At 41.7% G+C, this 15245-nt stretch overlaps 1 protein-coding gene across 1 annotated transcript in view; it reads right to left on the reverse strand.

Annotated features, from left to right (window-relative positions):
* Nucleotides 1-15245, reverse strand: part of EXT1 (exostosin glycosyltransferase 1) — a 128299-nt gene that overhangs the window by 10582 nt on the left and 102472 nt on the right. Inside the window, exons 3-7 of the mRNA XM_026842889.1 lie at nt 13383-13490; nt 9575-9694; nt 4428-4560; nt 2973-3091; nt 2147-2242 (exon numbers count right to left, since the gene is read on the reverse strand). Of these exons, the coding sequence (XP_026698690.1) occupies nt 2147-2242; nt 2973-3091; nt 4428-4560; nt 9575-9694; nt 13383-13490 (576 nt within the window). The remainder of the gene's footprint in view (nt 1-2146; nt 2243-2972; nt 3092-4427; nt 4561-9574; nt 9695-13382; nt 13491-15245) is intronic.

Below are 15245 nucleotides of genomic sequence, written 5' to 3' on the forward strand. Positions count from 1 at the left end.
CATCAAGAATTATATTGGTAATGTAGTATTTTAAAAAGTCACATTCTTAAGCGATATAACTATATATATAAAATCTATATGCAAAATAAGCTTTTAAAAATTATGGCAGAAGAGTTCTCAAAGTAATAGGAAACTGATGGGAAAGCAAGATCAAAAAGATAACAGCAAGAAATGAGAATCCATATGGGTTCTTTAGCAGACTAATTAGCACCTTTTGAGAACTGATGAATAGTAACAAGGACACAACACTATTTGTTTCCCGCATTTGCTACGAAAAATAGTCTGGCTAGTTAATAGACTTCCAATTTATTATGCCAAGAAAACACTACAGAAATCAGGCCCAGTAAGAGGAAATCAACATATGGAAACAGGGACATGGGAAAGTTTTACACATCCTTCATAATGGACATGGTCAGTTCTGCATGCCCTGCAACCTGTTTGGAAGCAAGTCTTTGGAATCTATGCCTCGATTCAGAAAAAGTTCTGCCTCTATAATCAAGATGTTCACAGAATCTGTCTGGAGAGCATCCCTTCATCGCTATGATGGCCTTGGTCCGGGGAGGCTGTGAGGAAGAGCTGATCTGACAGAGGTTGATGGGTTTGCTTTGCTTATGTTAAGGCAAAGCAGAGCAAGCAGTCACCAGGAGACCCATGCTCTCACCTCAGCCTTTACAGACCATGTGAAATTGTCATAGTACAACAGTCGGGACTACCCATGTATTGTTTTTGTAGCTAAAGCTCCCTTTTGTAAAATAGGTGTGGTAATATATCTTGATTTCATGGGGAAGAGTGAAGGTTAGGTAAAGGCAGACCTCTGTGATCACCTGCACAGAGTAACAGAAGCGCCTGTCAGTACGCTTCAGACAAGCCTGAAGATGAAAAGCAGTTCCTTTGTGCAACCTTTGAATTGCACTGCTCTGGCTCTGCAAACTTTGTCCAAACAAACAGCTTTTCCATGCAAGAAGACATTTGGCATACTTTGGGATATTAGAGGGAAGACACTGCCACTATAAACACACCTTTGTGTACTCAGGAGACTAATTTGTAATCTAAACAGTGCCTGCAGCCAATTTCTACAAACACTTTAGAACTGGTCAGAGATCTTCTCCTCTATCTCACCTCTGCAAGTTTTCCAAAAAGAAATAAAACCCACAACGTTCAAAAGGCTCAGAAATCACTACAGGCTTTCTCGGCCCTGCAGCAACTCTCCTGATACCGTTTACATGGCTAGCTAAGGCAAGAGCCATTTGCTGCCAACCTCGCAGAGCTCTTGCTTTCCCCCTGTTGAGGTGACTGGGGTAAAAGACCAAAGATAGGACTATAAATTCAGAACAAGACTGTACAGGCAAAGCAACTAAAAAGTTTTCCCTTTGCAAATGCAAAGCTCAAGAGCCAGCTGACAGGGATTGCAGAGGGGACCAGCCCAAATCTGTCTCAGTCAGAGTCTAGAAGAAAGAAGTCTTGCTTCTGTCAGGCCTGCATTTGGAAAGAAATCATCCACTTCAGTGTGGATTTAAAAAAAACCCTCTCTTCTCATTTGAGTGGTATCTGTTTCAACTTTGTGGAAGTGCAAACAAACAAGTGTGTTGTACAGCAAATGATGTATGGTGGTTTTGTTCCCACGCAAGTGTCCCCTGTCCCTTCCTTTTTTGGTGGGATCCCATCAATGGCAGCAATACCCTACAAGGCCATGAAAGAACGTACTTTTCAAAGGCAAGCTAGTATTATTCATTCTGATCTCCTCCTCTGCTTTTGAGTCCACAGCTGCCCCCCAAGTCTTGCATCTGACTTCTCAGACTCAGTGAATGAATCCAGCTGCACCACTACCTTCATGCACCTGCAGAGAGACAGAAATCTCCAAAGGTAGGGTCAGCACTACCTACTCTCAGGGCCACATTTCAAAACTGGGTTCCACCTGTGAATCTCAGATTCACGGCATTAACTGCCACATTGATGATTTCTGAGAGCATGGGACCCCATGCATGAAACACAAATCTGTGACCAAGCTCCTACAAAGGGCCAAGGAATAGAAAGGAGATGTCACACTGCTGGGAACTACAAAGGTTTCACCAAAGCAGCCAGAAAAATAAATTCTGGTCCCCCTGGAGAATATACACAATCCTTTACGATGTTTCTCTGCTCCTACCTTGCTCTCTCCTTCAATGACTATGACAGGCACAGAAGTGGCAGGCCAGCGGTGTTTGGCTGGGAGGGGTTTATCACAATTCCATAAAACAATAATCTGAAAGAGAATATTGGACCATGATCAGAGACCTTTGTGGCAATGCAGTCCAAACTCTTAGGACTTAGATCTCCAGACAGAAATGTTACAATTCAAATTAGGAATTTCAAAATTAACGATACAAATCTGTATAAAAATAACACTTCATAGAGTAATTTAACCCATTCTGATTATTTACAATATATGTCCACTCAGGCAAATACAGGCTGGACAGGAACTCAGAAAGTCTCTATCTCGGCCAGGTCATACAGATGTCACTGATTTACTTTGGCTCTCATTAAAGGCTAAACCACTTGTGACACTTCACTGCAAGAGGGTGCTCCTACTGAACTCCCTGGGGTTTCTTTTTGAGAAGCCAAAATCCTGGCACAGATGAGACTAAGAGCCACAGTGGGAGGAAGAAAGATCATGTAGGGGCTCTTGAGGCACAGACAACCTTTTGCAGTTTGCAGCACACACAATCCTGATCTTTGAAGTGCAGTCATTATTTTACCTGCCTCGTGAAACAAAGGGGTTTAATTACTGTCTCTATTCCACTCCCACTACACTCAGAATTTTTGTTTCCCATACATGCAGGTCACAGACACTAGAAATCTCAGAGAAAAGAAACATCAGAATTGAAACAGGGGGATGAAACAGGACTGGGAAGATCCGAAGTCAGTAGGGTCTTCACTCCTGGAATAGTACTTTTGTCTCCACTGTGACTGACAGTCAAAACAGTGCTGCTTACCTGTGCACAGTACTGGGACTTGGCTACAGCAACCAGGAGTTTCAGCACGGGCTGAGACTGGGAAACCAGAGGAGTTACTGCGTGGATAACGGCAGTGAATGTGGAAAGAGGCTTCAGACCTAAAGTGAAGAGATAGTATGTGTTCAGTAAAGGAAAAATTGCCCCCGTTAGTACAGATTAAAGGACTCTGGAGATGGAAAAATAATCTGTACTTGATGCAAACCTTGCCATGTTTTTTTAGGCCATCTCCTTTCGTCTCAGATACTATGTTATCAGATTCTTCAGAGGAGATCACACTTCCCTTTAACTCCCACACACTCTGAAATCCCTGACTCCAACACAATTACTGCCTTTTCTTACTCACTATTTCCACAGATGTCCTGCAGTCTCTTTCTTTCATCCAGTTTGTCCCACAGATAATATTGACATCTAGTCTGTTCAATCAAATGCCTTTCTTGACATGGGCTCTGTTTTGCTGCCTGGCTCTGGATGCTTGATGTTTTCTACAGATTATCTCCACAACTTCCAAAAGCTTGTTCAGTTTCCTCAGTTCCATTACAGCCTCTGTCAGACTTTTGCTGTTTCTGGGTTGATCCCCATCCACATGCATCTTCAATTACTTCCTGAGCTGATAATTCTGCTTGCATCCTTGCCTTCCATTCTGATATTTTTGTCTCGCTATGATTTCCTTTTCTGCCTGAAATAACAGATCCTACTGGTGTCTACTCTTCATTACTGCTCTCAATCTCATCTAAATTCATCTGCGCAGGGTCATAGTCGTTTTTCATCAAAATTCCCACAGAAACCTTCTTCTCCCTTTTCAACATGGTAACTGTGAATTTTTAGCAGGTGAGCAGTACAGATCTACACAAGTGGGATGGTACAGGCTGAGCCAAAAGTAGCAGCAGTCTGGTAAGCAGGATCACTTCAGCCTGCAGGCACATTCCCCTGCAGAACTCATCATTTAAGCTCCACTTCAGGAAAAAGCCACGAACCTAAGTTCTACTCATTCCTTCTAGTGGGATCTGTACAAAGACACATAGTATGGAGAATAAATCCATACCAACTATGCACTCCAATAACAAGTGTCATGGGTAAATTACCGCTTTTCCAATTTGCCAAGCACAAATAAACAAAGAAAGCAAAAAGCTATTCCTCTTATGTCCCTTCAGGCCACGAACGGGTCAGCAACTCGGGCATTAATTACTGGCAACTGAAAAGTATGAAGGGACATAGATTTTTTTAAAAACAATCTTTGCAAGCAAGAGACACATTATGCATGTTGATGAGGCAGAGACATTCCAGTCTACAGGGGAGATTGGGACAGGATAACCAAAAGGCATCATTAAGTAGAAATGAATGGCAAGTCACTTGGCATATGCCACTCAAAGATCAAATTACAAATTTCCACTATAAATTCCAAATACCTCTAGATTACAGTAAGGATTCACTTACCGAGATTAGCATAGTAGTAAGGAAAATCTCCCAGATATGAAGAATACTGTGGCAGTACAAATAACCCTCCAGGATGTTTGTTCCATATTAAGCTGTTACGTGATATGTGCTTAAATATTCTGTCCTGAATAATCTGGAAAACAAGAAAGGTGATGATTTTTAAATAGACTGTAATAGTCACTGGTAGCAGCTTCAGGGACTCCAGCTGACTGGAATCAGCACCCATTTTGCAAAAAAAAGCCTGAGTCACGCAAATTACTACACATGCCCGCTTAATCTCTCCTAAAATGACGCAGAACCTGCACACTTTGACACCACTTCAGCAGTTCAGGCTTTGTCCAACAGGTTTCAGAGCAACTCATTAGTCTCTCTGGACATAGGGACCCTGCAATTCATTGCATTTTGAATTTCAAGTCAAATATTTTGTCCACTAGAGTATCTTAGCAGTTGTAAGCCTGATTAGTTCATTGTCAGTTTTACTATCCAGAACTCACAGAAGATAATTATTTGAGGATGGCATTACAAAGCTAGGTATTATTTTGAGATAATGAGAGCATTCAAAACCACAAAGACTTTCAGCAAATCAGGCTGCACTAATTATTCATTTTTGCTTAATTATAAAGGGATATTAGCATTCAGATACATTACTGATTCCATGTCTCAGTTCTGTAACAGTTCCTTGTTGGATGAAACAGAGAAAGATCTTTTGTCAACTAGTTTCTGTCTCTGTAGAGGGCCACAAACATAGATTCCTAGATTTTTAAGGTCAGAACAGATTGCTAGGTCATCTACTTTATTGTCCAGAATACCACAAGCCACAAAAAAAAAAAGATACATGGCTGTACAATAAATATGTATTTATAAAATCAATTCAGAGTTACTTCACATCAGATGCCTCTATGCAAGAACAAAAGTGGTTCTTGTACCGAAGGGACCTTTTTCAACTTGCTGCAAAGACATAAAAAGATTTGGCAGTGGGAAGCTGTAACTGGACAAATTCAGCCTCCAAATAAGATGCAACTGTCTAAGTGCAATCTGCTGTTGGGCCACACATTCTTACAGATTTGGCTTCCTTCAGAGCATCAGAGGCTGGCAGGTCTGGAGATGGGACACTGTAAAGGGCCAGAGGGTGGTGAGGAAAGAATTTCCCCCTAAGTAGGCTAAGCAGGACTGCCTTGCCTTCTTCTGCAGCTCATCTTCTGTGATCTAAGGAAACTTCACTTTATTGGCAGTTTATTCATTGCACAGGGCTCAAGTGCCAAGAATATGTTTGTTTTCCTAGCCTAACATCTCTGGCCTTAACATAGGCATATCTGGGTGAAACTCTATGCCTCTGAAGTTGGACTAAATCTGATTCCTCATCATTCATTCTAGCCTTAAAATCTATAGAACTGAAGAATTTATATACCTACAGCATATGAAAACAAAAAGCAAGCAAAAGATCTAACACAAGCTGAACAAAAGCAGCTGCTGAAGTCTAAACAAGCTAAAATCTCTGTAAACAACTGAGTTCAGGGACATTTGGTCAATACACAACATGAGTAAGTGTTGCCACAAGCAGTGGTTTTCCTGGAATTTTTGATTGACGTAACAAAAAACATTAAAAGACCAGTTACATTGTGTTAGACAATCCATTGCTGGTGGTGATATTTGTACTGCTAAACTGGAGCAAATGTAAGGTGTTTGCAAGCTTGTCTGAATTTTGCCTACAGCCAATTACCATAGCTAATATGTAGTAATTCACTCACATGATTAAGTTAATTTAACTTTATTTTTGGTCTTGGAATAACAGATTTAGGACTGTATTTCCATCACTGACATTAGCATATCTGAATATTTCTGATTGGAAAGTCAGGTGTATCAGTTGTGAAACTTGTTCTTGGTAGTGGAAAGAGGGAAAAAAAATAGATGATGACTGTTGTTTCCCCATCTGCAAGTTATGCCACTAAACAAAGACAGAACCTTGAAAGTACATATTTTCGAGTGTTTACCACAAAGCCTAAATATTACAGCTCCTTCCTCCTGCTTTCTCAGAACTGGGGCATAATCAGATAAAGAGAAGTCTGTGAATTTACATGGTCAGGAGGTTTTCACAGACGGTGGAGTTTTCCACCGCACTGGTAGCCAACAAGGCTGCAGGGGAAACACATGGCTCGCATTCAGCGCTGCCTCAGTGCACCCAGAGCGAGCGCAGCTATAACACGGAGCAGGCCCCCGGTGCCACGCAGCACACGCAGCCTTCGGTGCATGTCAGGCACACAAATCTCACCAGCGTGGTTCCACACCAGGCTGGGGAGCTGGCCTCAGTGATTCATCACAGTTAACAAACGGAAGATTAATTTATCACACTCCTGGTCTACATAAGAAACCTAGCTGTCTGTCATGATAGAGAAAAGACAACTTGGCAGAAAGAGAACAGAAAAGAATTAAAAAAGATAACATGGAGGACAACCAATTAAAATGCAGAGTGCATAGTGTTGCACATATTGCAGAGACAGAGAGCAGCTACATGGTCACTCCAATGATGAAGCATGACAGCAAGTTTAATAAGAGAAGGAAGGGGTTAGGATCTCTGGCGAGATCTCCCTTTTCTTTTTGGAATTCATTAGTAGTTCAATATTTTTGTCTCCCTCATTCTCACACTTCAAAAAGTTCACATATTGCCTTAATCATTGCTGCTTCTCAACATGCCCCAGCCAAGCATCAAACATTTCTTGTCTGTACTTTGTGCTGTTCCTCTTCCCTCCCCTTCCTGAGCAGAGGACTGAGCACGCTGCACAAGGATTTAAGGGTATTTTGGGGTTGTTTTCTGAGAAGAGCAAGCTGAAAAAGTGCAGATACGCTGGAGCATGCATCTACATGGTGTTTGCAGCAGTCCACTGCTGCGCTGCTAGTGCTCCCACTCACCAGCCTGCAGCAGACACTCATGAACACTGTTTCCTAACCCACACCATGGCCATGGCACTGGGCAGTTCCTCTGTGCCTTCAATATGGGGTTGCTGGCCAAATGATTCAAACCTCTTATTTTGGGCTATAAACTGTGTAGCTTAGGCCACCAAATGCTGTGAGAAGATTAAGGACCTTAAAATGTGACTTAATGTTTTCAGAGGTGTCCAGGATAAAGGGCAGAGGAGAGCTGTGATGTCCTTGCAGACATCTGAGTTGGTGAAGACTTTTTCTGTACTGATAGCATCATACGTGGACATGCACTGGCACTGCAGTTAGCAGGCGAGTGATTATTCTGATGATATCTAACATCATCAGAGCAGTCTGACACAACAGTGTTACAACAGAAGATGGATAACATCCACCAGAAAAAAATGATCCTGCTAGGAATTTACTTCCAGGTATCAGATTTTAGGAAGAAGATACATTGTTTGCAGATTTCAGACACCAAAAATCACTCTCAACTGTTTTACTCCATTCCTAAGGAAAGTTAACTCAGGACTTTACCTAGGCAAGTTGAAATGTGAAACAAGTATCTGTTCGTAAGAACAGAATCCCTCTGTCTCAAAAATTTCTGAGGTCCTGAATTAAAAAATAAACAAAACCCCCTCAAACCAAAACCACTCTTGGAAACAAATGAAAAAACACAGAACATAACTTCAACACCAGGCATACATTACTTGGTTTCATTAAATTAAACCTTCCAGGAAGATTTTTGTTTTCACTTTAGCTTTTCCCCTCCGAGATGAAACGCCAGCTTGCTGGTTGCCCAGCTGCTTCAGCTTTATTACAGGTTTTGCTGTACCCCGGGCACCCGCAGCCACATGGGCCAATGTGTCCCAGGGCAGTGCTAAAGACACATCTGTGAGCACTGGAGCTTGATGTGATGGACACCAAGGCCGTGGGGGCTACAGGTTACATGCCCTTGAGACCAGCCCCAGCACAGGCAGGAGAGGTGCAGCGAGAAAAGCCATGCAACCCCTTATCCTTTTAGCAGTCTCTAACAATAACAGGGTGTATGCAGGGAAGGGGCAGATGATACATAAGGCACCCTAATTGTTCCTAGGACTACTTCTGTAAGGGTAAGCTAGACTAAGAGCACAACGGTCTTCCAGCTTTGTGAGTCTGATCCTGGCATGGGCTGTGATAATTATCACTACCTCATCAGTGCTTATGGGGATTTTGAGGATGCAGTTCCCAACACGCAGCACAGATGAAGACATGCTCTTCTTGAGGGCGAGGAGAGTGTTGTGAGGATAGCTATGCCAGGGGGTCTGAAAATGTTCCCTGGCTGGTTCTCTTCACTGGCACAGAAAAACCTAAGGCACTGTCTTACAGCAGCTAGAGGTAGATCAGCCATGGGCAACCTGTACTGCAGGCAGCAGCACTCATTTGCAGTTTTCAGGGGAAAGCAGGCACAGCAGGAAATGTGGAGCTTTATGACTGTGCACAAAGATGGATGCAACTGTAGAAGCATTAGCATAAGACGAATGCATTTGCACCTACAAAGTGAGCCACTTTCAGTGGCAAAAGTGTGTACAAAATTTATGTGCAAAACTGCAAAACAATTAGAAGAGAAACCTGCTTTTGAAATTGTAGCCTGGGCCCTACTTCTAAAGAGCCTTTCATCTCTTCTGTCTCTGAATTCAGAAAGGATTCTCTCCACATTTGAGATCAACTGTCTCCCTGTTTAACAGCAGCCTAATTATGATTATTTATTAATATTTTATAAGGCTGATCAGGCTTTTCCCTTACCATGTGTGTGAAGATAAGACACAGTGATTTACAAGGCCCCCCCCTTTTCCTTAAGCCAGACCAACAGCCCTATAACAAGGCATCAAAATGTTAAGGAATGGTCAAGTAATATTTTTTTCCACAATAAATTCCAGAAAGGTTTCTTAAAGGAACACATTCACTACCGATCACAAAGATAGTTGATTCGTAAGCCATAAAGCCTTGCAAAGGCAAGATCACACATGACAACTTCTCTGTGTGTTTTCACCATGCCAGTTTTCAAAGTGGCTTACAATAATGAAGAAAGTGTCTCCTTATGGGAGAAAACTTATCAAGATGCGAGCCTTCTTCCCAGTGACCAATCATGCATCCTGAAAATCAAGGTCTGACATTGGCTCAGGACAGGAGCAGCTGGACAGGTATGGAAACCTCGCTGCTCGGCAAGGTCCCAGACAATTTTTACTCACCTCTAGTGTAGTCAATACAATCTTCTCAACTGAAGAAAAATAAGCCTCCCACAAGAACTGTGTCTGCTGTCTAAGTGCTAGGATTTTATCCTGATGGATAGACCTGATTGTAGAAGGAATCTGTAATACAAGATGTAATATAGTCAGAAGCTTTAGAAAACAATGCAATCTCATCAAATTAATATGCTGCTGACAAGCCTGCTCCTCTATTAGCAAGCTGCACAGCTTCAGCACTCCTGTCCGACAGAGATGCGTGTGTCAACAGTTAAAGCCTTGATGTAAAACGAATGAGACACAACCTTTTATAACCTTTGGCACTGAATATATCAATTTTGTTTTTTTAATCTGCTTTCTTTTAGGTTTTGGTTGTTTTATAGTAAGAAAAGCTCCTTCTCCCCAGCACTGTGGCACGGCACAGTAAGGAGCTCCTCCATACATCCCTCATGCACAAAGCTTTTCATGGACTAGTATTTTAACAAACTAGTACCTGCAGGTCGTGAGAGTCCAAAGTATATTAAAAGTATCTGGAATGGCAGTTGCCACAGCATGGCAACACCAAGTGCCCTAAAGAAAACACAGCAACATCTTAAGTAAGACTCTACTTTTTGGGAGCCTGTGGATCAAACTGCATTTCACTAATTACTGTAGGTGGAAAGAATAACATCTCCCACAACACCTGTTATTCACAAGGGAAAACACTGCTTCTTTTTTTCCCCTTCCATTAAATCAATACATTCATTCTGGTATAAGCTGTCTTCCAAATAAAACCTAGATTGTCCTGCTGCAATGCTTTGCCATTAAAAAATGTAACTGCTCAATGGATCAGAAGAGGAGGGCTTCACTTCTGTGTCTTTCCCCATCCCCACATTCCTCTTCCACAGTGGAGGGAAACTAATGCACATACATGCCATTCTGTAACTTAGGACACTGACCAAGGCCTCCAGTACACCACTGTGACAATGCAAACTGACATTATCAAGGGAATTTAACAGCAATTTGCTTCAGTTACAAGGGCTACTCACAGCACCAGAAAGGCATCTAGGATATGCTGCTGGTTTGTGTTCATTCTTCCTAGGAATGAGCAGTTGTGCTCTTCCACCCACTTTTTGGTGATTCCAAATTAGACCACCTCGTTCTCACTCATTTCTCATAAATCTTTTACCTAAGTCGCTAGTTGTAAAAGCACATACCTGGGCTGTGTAGATTTTTGCATATCATAGCTTATTCTGAAGTTTACCTTCACCCCATCACATCCTGTACTTTCCTGACCAGAACACCCTTTGCTTATTCCTAAATTATTCTGAGGTGGCAGTGATCATTATTTGCTTTCACATGCTCCCGAATCAAATGATTTTACATGAAACATTTTCCTGAAGGAAATTTGAGATTTCAAGAATTTATATATAAAAATTTTCTGCAAGAATCAGTAAATTCTTTACTGCATAGTTTCCATCGAGGTCTGGACACTGCATCCAAAAGGACCATGGCTCCACAGGGTGCAGTGTCATATGGGACAATCTGTACTCTCTAAGTCCTTCGTCTCTTAGACCTTCATCTTAGAGAAACTGTTAACTAAAATACAGAATTTGAGCTTAAGAGAGAGTCACTTCAGCAAGGTGGAACAGAAGAAAATGGTCAGACTGTCAAAGATGGTACTTTACGTTCCTTCATTATAGGCTCTTTAGGTAAAATATAGGTCTTTAAGTAAAATATTCCCTGCAAAACTAGTATGAAAGATGTAAGCTAAAAACATGTATTAGTACATGTTTTTCTAACTGATCACGTCACTGTTCGTGACATGATGCAGTAAATAAATGTATTAAATTTTATCTTCTGAGGTGAATATTCTTTCTTTTCATCACTTTTCCAGTAAATTTCAATAAGTAGAGTGATAATGAATATTACCTGCACTGGCTGTACACAGATGTGTATTAATCACACCCAGGATCATTATCAGCAGCAAACACAAGATCAAAGTCACTTCACAGTGGTGATACGGCATTTTTTTCTATAAACTTAAACATTTCATCGCATTATGTGCAACCTTACGTCTGTTTGTGTACATGTGTGAGCAACAAATACAATCAGTATTCATTCCCAACCATGCTTTTGAAAGGGAAAGCTGCTCTGACTGTGAAGGTTACTGGAAGAAGTTATGATTTTAGACCACACCATGCTTGAGAGTGCCTGCAAACAGAGTACCAAGGTTAAAAAAAACCCTTGGTGCCTGATCCGATACAACAGCTGGAAAGAAAAATCAGAGCTCCCATTATAACTGCATTTGTCTATTAGTTATTAATCTACTTGTCCAGAAAGACAGGTGGGAAAAATGATGTATTAATACTAATCTGGCAAGATTATACTGGAATTATTAGAACGGGATGACGTCTTAATAAAAGGTTATTTTAGTAATAAGTAGGGGGAAGGGAAAAAACCACCCTGCACAAATAAATGCAGAAAGGCTGGATTAAGCTCTCCCAGTGCTATGATGAGGAGAATATGCAAATAAAAACATCCAAGCTGCTCTCAAACAGGAAATGAAAAACTGTAACATAACAAAAACATTTCCCAGAGCAGACATTCAGGCCCTCTGCCAGCTCTTTAAAAATACTGTTAATAACGGTGCAGTAGCTGTTCAGTATGGAAGCAGCTGTGAAGAGAACGAATGGCATGTTACCGGAAAGCATGAAGATCAGCAAATTGTTATTATTTAAAAAGAGAAATAATTTTGCTCAGAAAAACGTGCTGTCCACAGAAGCAAAAATCAAATGGCCCTTTTATATTTGCAGCTTGTATCACATTAAGAACAGGGAGCACTTCACAAGACTTGCTAGGCCAGCCCTTCATAAATATTTACTTCTTCAGGTAAGTAAATAGGGATCTAATGAGATTTCCAAAAGTACTTCATTTTTGGGGTGCCAAGACACCTGTACCTTTGAAGGCTTCTCTCTGTGGATGACAATAGCTTGATACTTTGGAAATGAGGTAGATTCAAGCAGACCTCTTAGTGGCTACTTAGTGGCTATTTCAGATCTTGTGGATATCAGCTACATGCTGGGCAATGGCACTTTATCAAATACTACTTTGGGGAAACCAATTTTTCAAGAACTTTTCCTAACATCAACTTCTCCACATACTTTACAGAATGTATTTAGATTATAAAACCCACTAGCAAAACACACACAAAAAATTAGTAAACTTAAACCCAAAGTAGATGTTGAAGAAAGCTGGAGATTTTCTCAGGCCACTTTTGTTCCTTGATCTCAAGGAGATTAACAGTAAGAGACGTGAACACTGCTTCAGAAAGCAATATTACATGGTCCAGACATCAGAAAAGGGACAGATTCTGCTTCCCACAAAACTATTAGGTAGCTCCTGCCTGAGAAAATACCTTCAGTACCTGCCAGCCAGACACACAGCACTGGTGGGACCCCTGAGGATAAACTATTTCTGAAGGACTAGAGCAGAACCTGCCTTCAAATGTTTTCTCTCTCATCACAGCACCCGGTCCAGGACAGCTCTGTCTCAAAGAGGTATTCAGGTCCTCCACACCATAAGAGATTTCATGCTCTTAGGAAAAATAAGAGTCTCCTGCATTTAAGAATGTAGCCTGATGGCTGCAATGACCTTCAGGTCAAAAAATGAATGATGTCATATTAAATGAGTTCATAGCCAGTGTGACACAGACAATCCTTTCATGATAAAAATTCTTTTACAGCCCTGACCTTTTGGATTCATCTTCCCTGTCCATTTAGATGGCGGCAGCAATAATCAACTGATCCGCTGAAGGCCACGGTCTTTTTCTTACCTGTAATAACAATCTCTCATCGCCTATGACGGCAGCTTGGTTCCAATCAATCACTTCCGAGAACGGCAACTCCCAACCGTTGCTTAGCATAACCGGGACGCAGGCAGCCTGTACACACACAGAGGCATTGCAGTCGTTAGCGGGTACCCAATGATTAGGGCAAGCTTTGAGGTTTGCACCAACACCATGACTGTTGTTTTCTGCACAAGCTCAGAAGGAGAGGCAACATGGCAAAGAATAACAGAAGCTAGAGGCCACAGGAAGGCAGCCCAAACGTTTATCGTTTTCCATTTTGCACTCATTCATATTCGCTGAAAGGTGGGGTTTGCATGGAAAGTGGCATTTGAAATCTGGTGCTTATGCTGCCAGACAAGGGCAGAACTGTTAAAATGCTGCTGACATAACACTAGAGAATTTAATACAAAATGATGGCCTCCCTCAATGCTTTGTGAACCATTCAGCAGGGAGCTAACTCCCTCAATTTTTATAGTATATTGCAAGACAAACCTACAGATCATACTTAATTCCAGAGCACTTTTTCCACGAAGGAGTGAACTCCCTATCCATACCAGTATGATCTGTCTAAATGATTTAATCTTTTATGAGTTGTGCAGGTTCCTATGCACAAGCAGCAAGTTTGTGAATATTCAGTAATTCAGGGCAGTATTTCCATAAACAAATGATCACCACTACGTTCTAATCAGCCGGATCACAACATAAAATCCAAACCAAAAACCTGATGCGGTGAAAGAATCTACTACCAGAAGATCTGCATCAAGCTGGTGATCTGGTTCATTTTCTTTTGGATCGAGCCAAGATTAAGTACTCTGAATTTGGTCCAGACTAGGGTTCAGACCTCCCCAAACCTCCCAAAAGATGGTGTAAAGGGGAACCTTTTGGACGGCTGTACCTTCCTTGCTAACATGTATTATACACAGGATCTTAGACTGGTCAAGTCTATGCATTACAGCAGTGCTTATATGTGTAAGAACTGATTTTCTGTAAGGAAATTACATTAGTGCATGAAAAAAGCCAACCAGAAAACACTTAGCAATGTGTTTTCATTTTTAAAACATTCTGTTAATGTGGATTACGTCTTTCAACATGCCCTGGAGTCAGAGAGAAACTGGGAATTCGTCATAATCGGTCAATACTGCTGCTAGCCTGCTAGAAAAATGCTTAGTGCCTGCATTTTATCATCATCAACCTGGAGTCTCCCAAGTTTTGCACAGTGAGGTGTGCCTGCTTTCTTCTCCTGAGATGATGCATCTAACAGAAGCTGCCTGACTTGTTGCCCAGATGAGAGAAGAGCAGAGCAGTGCTCTTCAGGAGGATCTGAAGTGACTCCCATGACAAAAAAGCCAGTCCCACTTCTTCCTCCAAAGCAGCTGGAGAGGGAACAGCACTTTGCAGGCTCTCCTGAGTAGGAGCAAGGAGGTAAGTGACAGTTCAGAACTTGGATCTCAAATGTGACAGTAGGTGTGGGGTTCAGTGGTTAAACCTAAGTGTCCAGTGCATTTGGGATGCTCTAGGGTATCCAAGTAATCCATGAAAGGCTGGCAGACATGACACAGGATCTACTGGAGACCTTCTGGAGAAGCAGAATACATTATGCACCTACACTGAGGTACCTGAATCCTGCTCTGCATTGCAGTAAAAGATACTCTTTAACAGCAGCTAGGACATTTTGTGGTTGATGAAGAAAAGTGATGTGATGCTAGTCATTAACAGCTTTACTGCCAGTGCTGGGAAACTTCCCAAATGTCAAAAGGAGAACCAGAGACAGGAGCTTGTAAGGTGTCCTCATCTGCCATCTCCTTGACACCAAGAACTGCCTCAGGCTCCCCTTCCCTCCACTCCAGC

The sequence above is a fragment of the Athene cunicularia genome, assembly GCF_003259725.1.
Source record: "Athene cunicularia isolate RWA chromosome 2 unlocalized genomic scaffold, athCun1 chr2_part1, whole genome shotgun sequence".
Taxonomy (NCBI): Eukaryota; Metazoa; Chordata; class Aves; order Strigiformes; family Strigidae; genus Athene; species Athene cunicularia.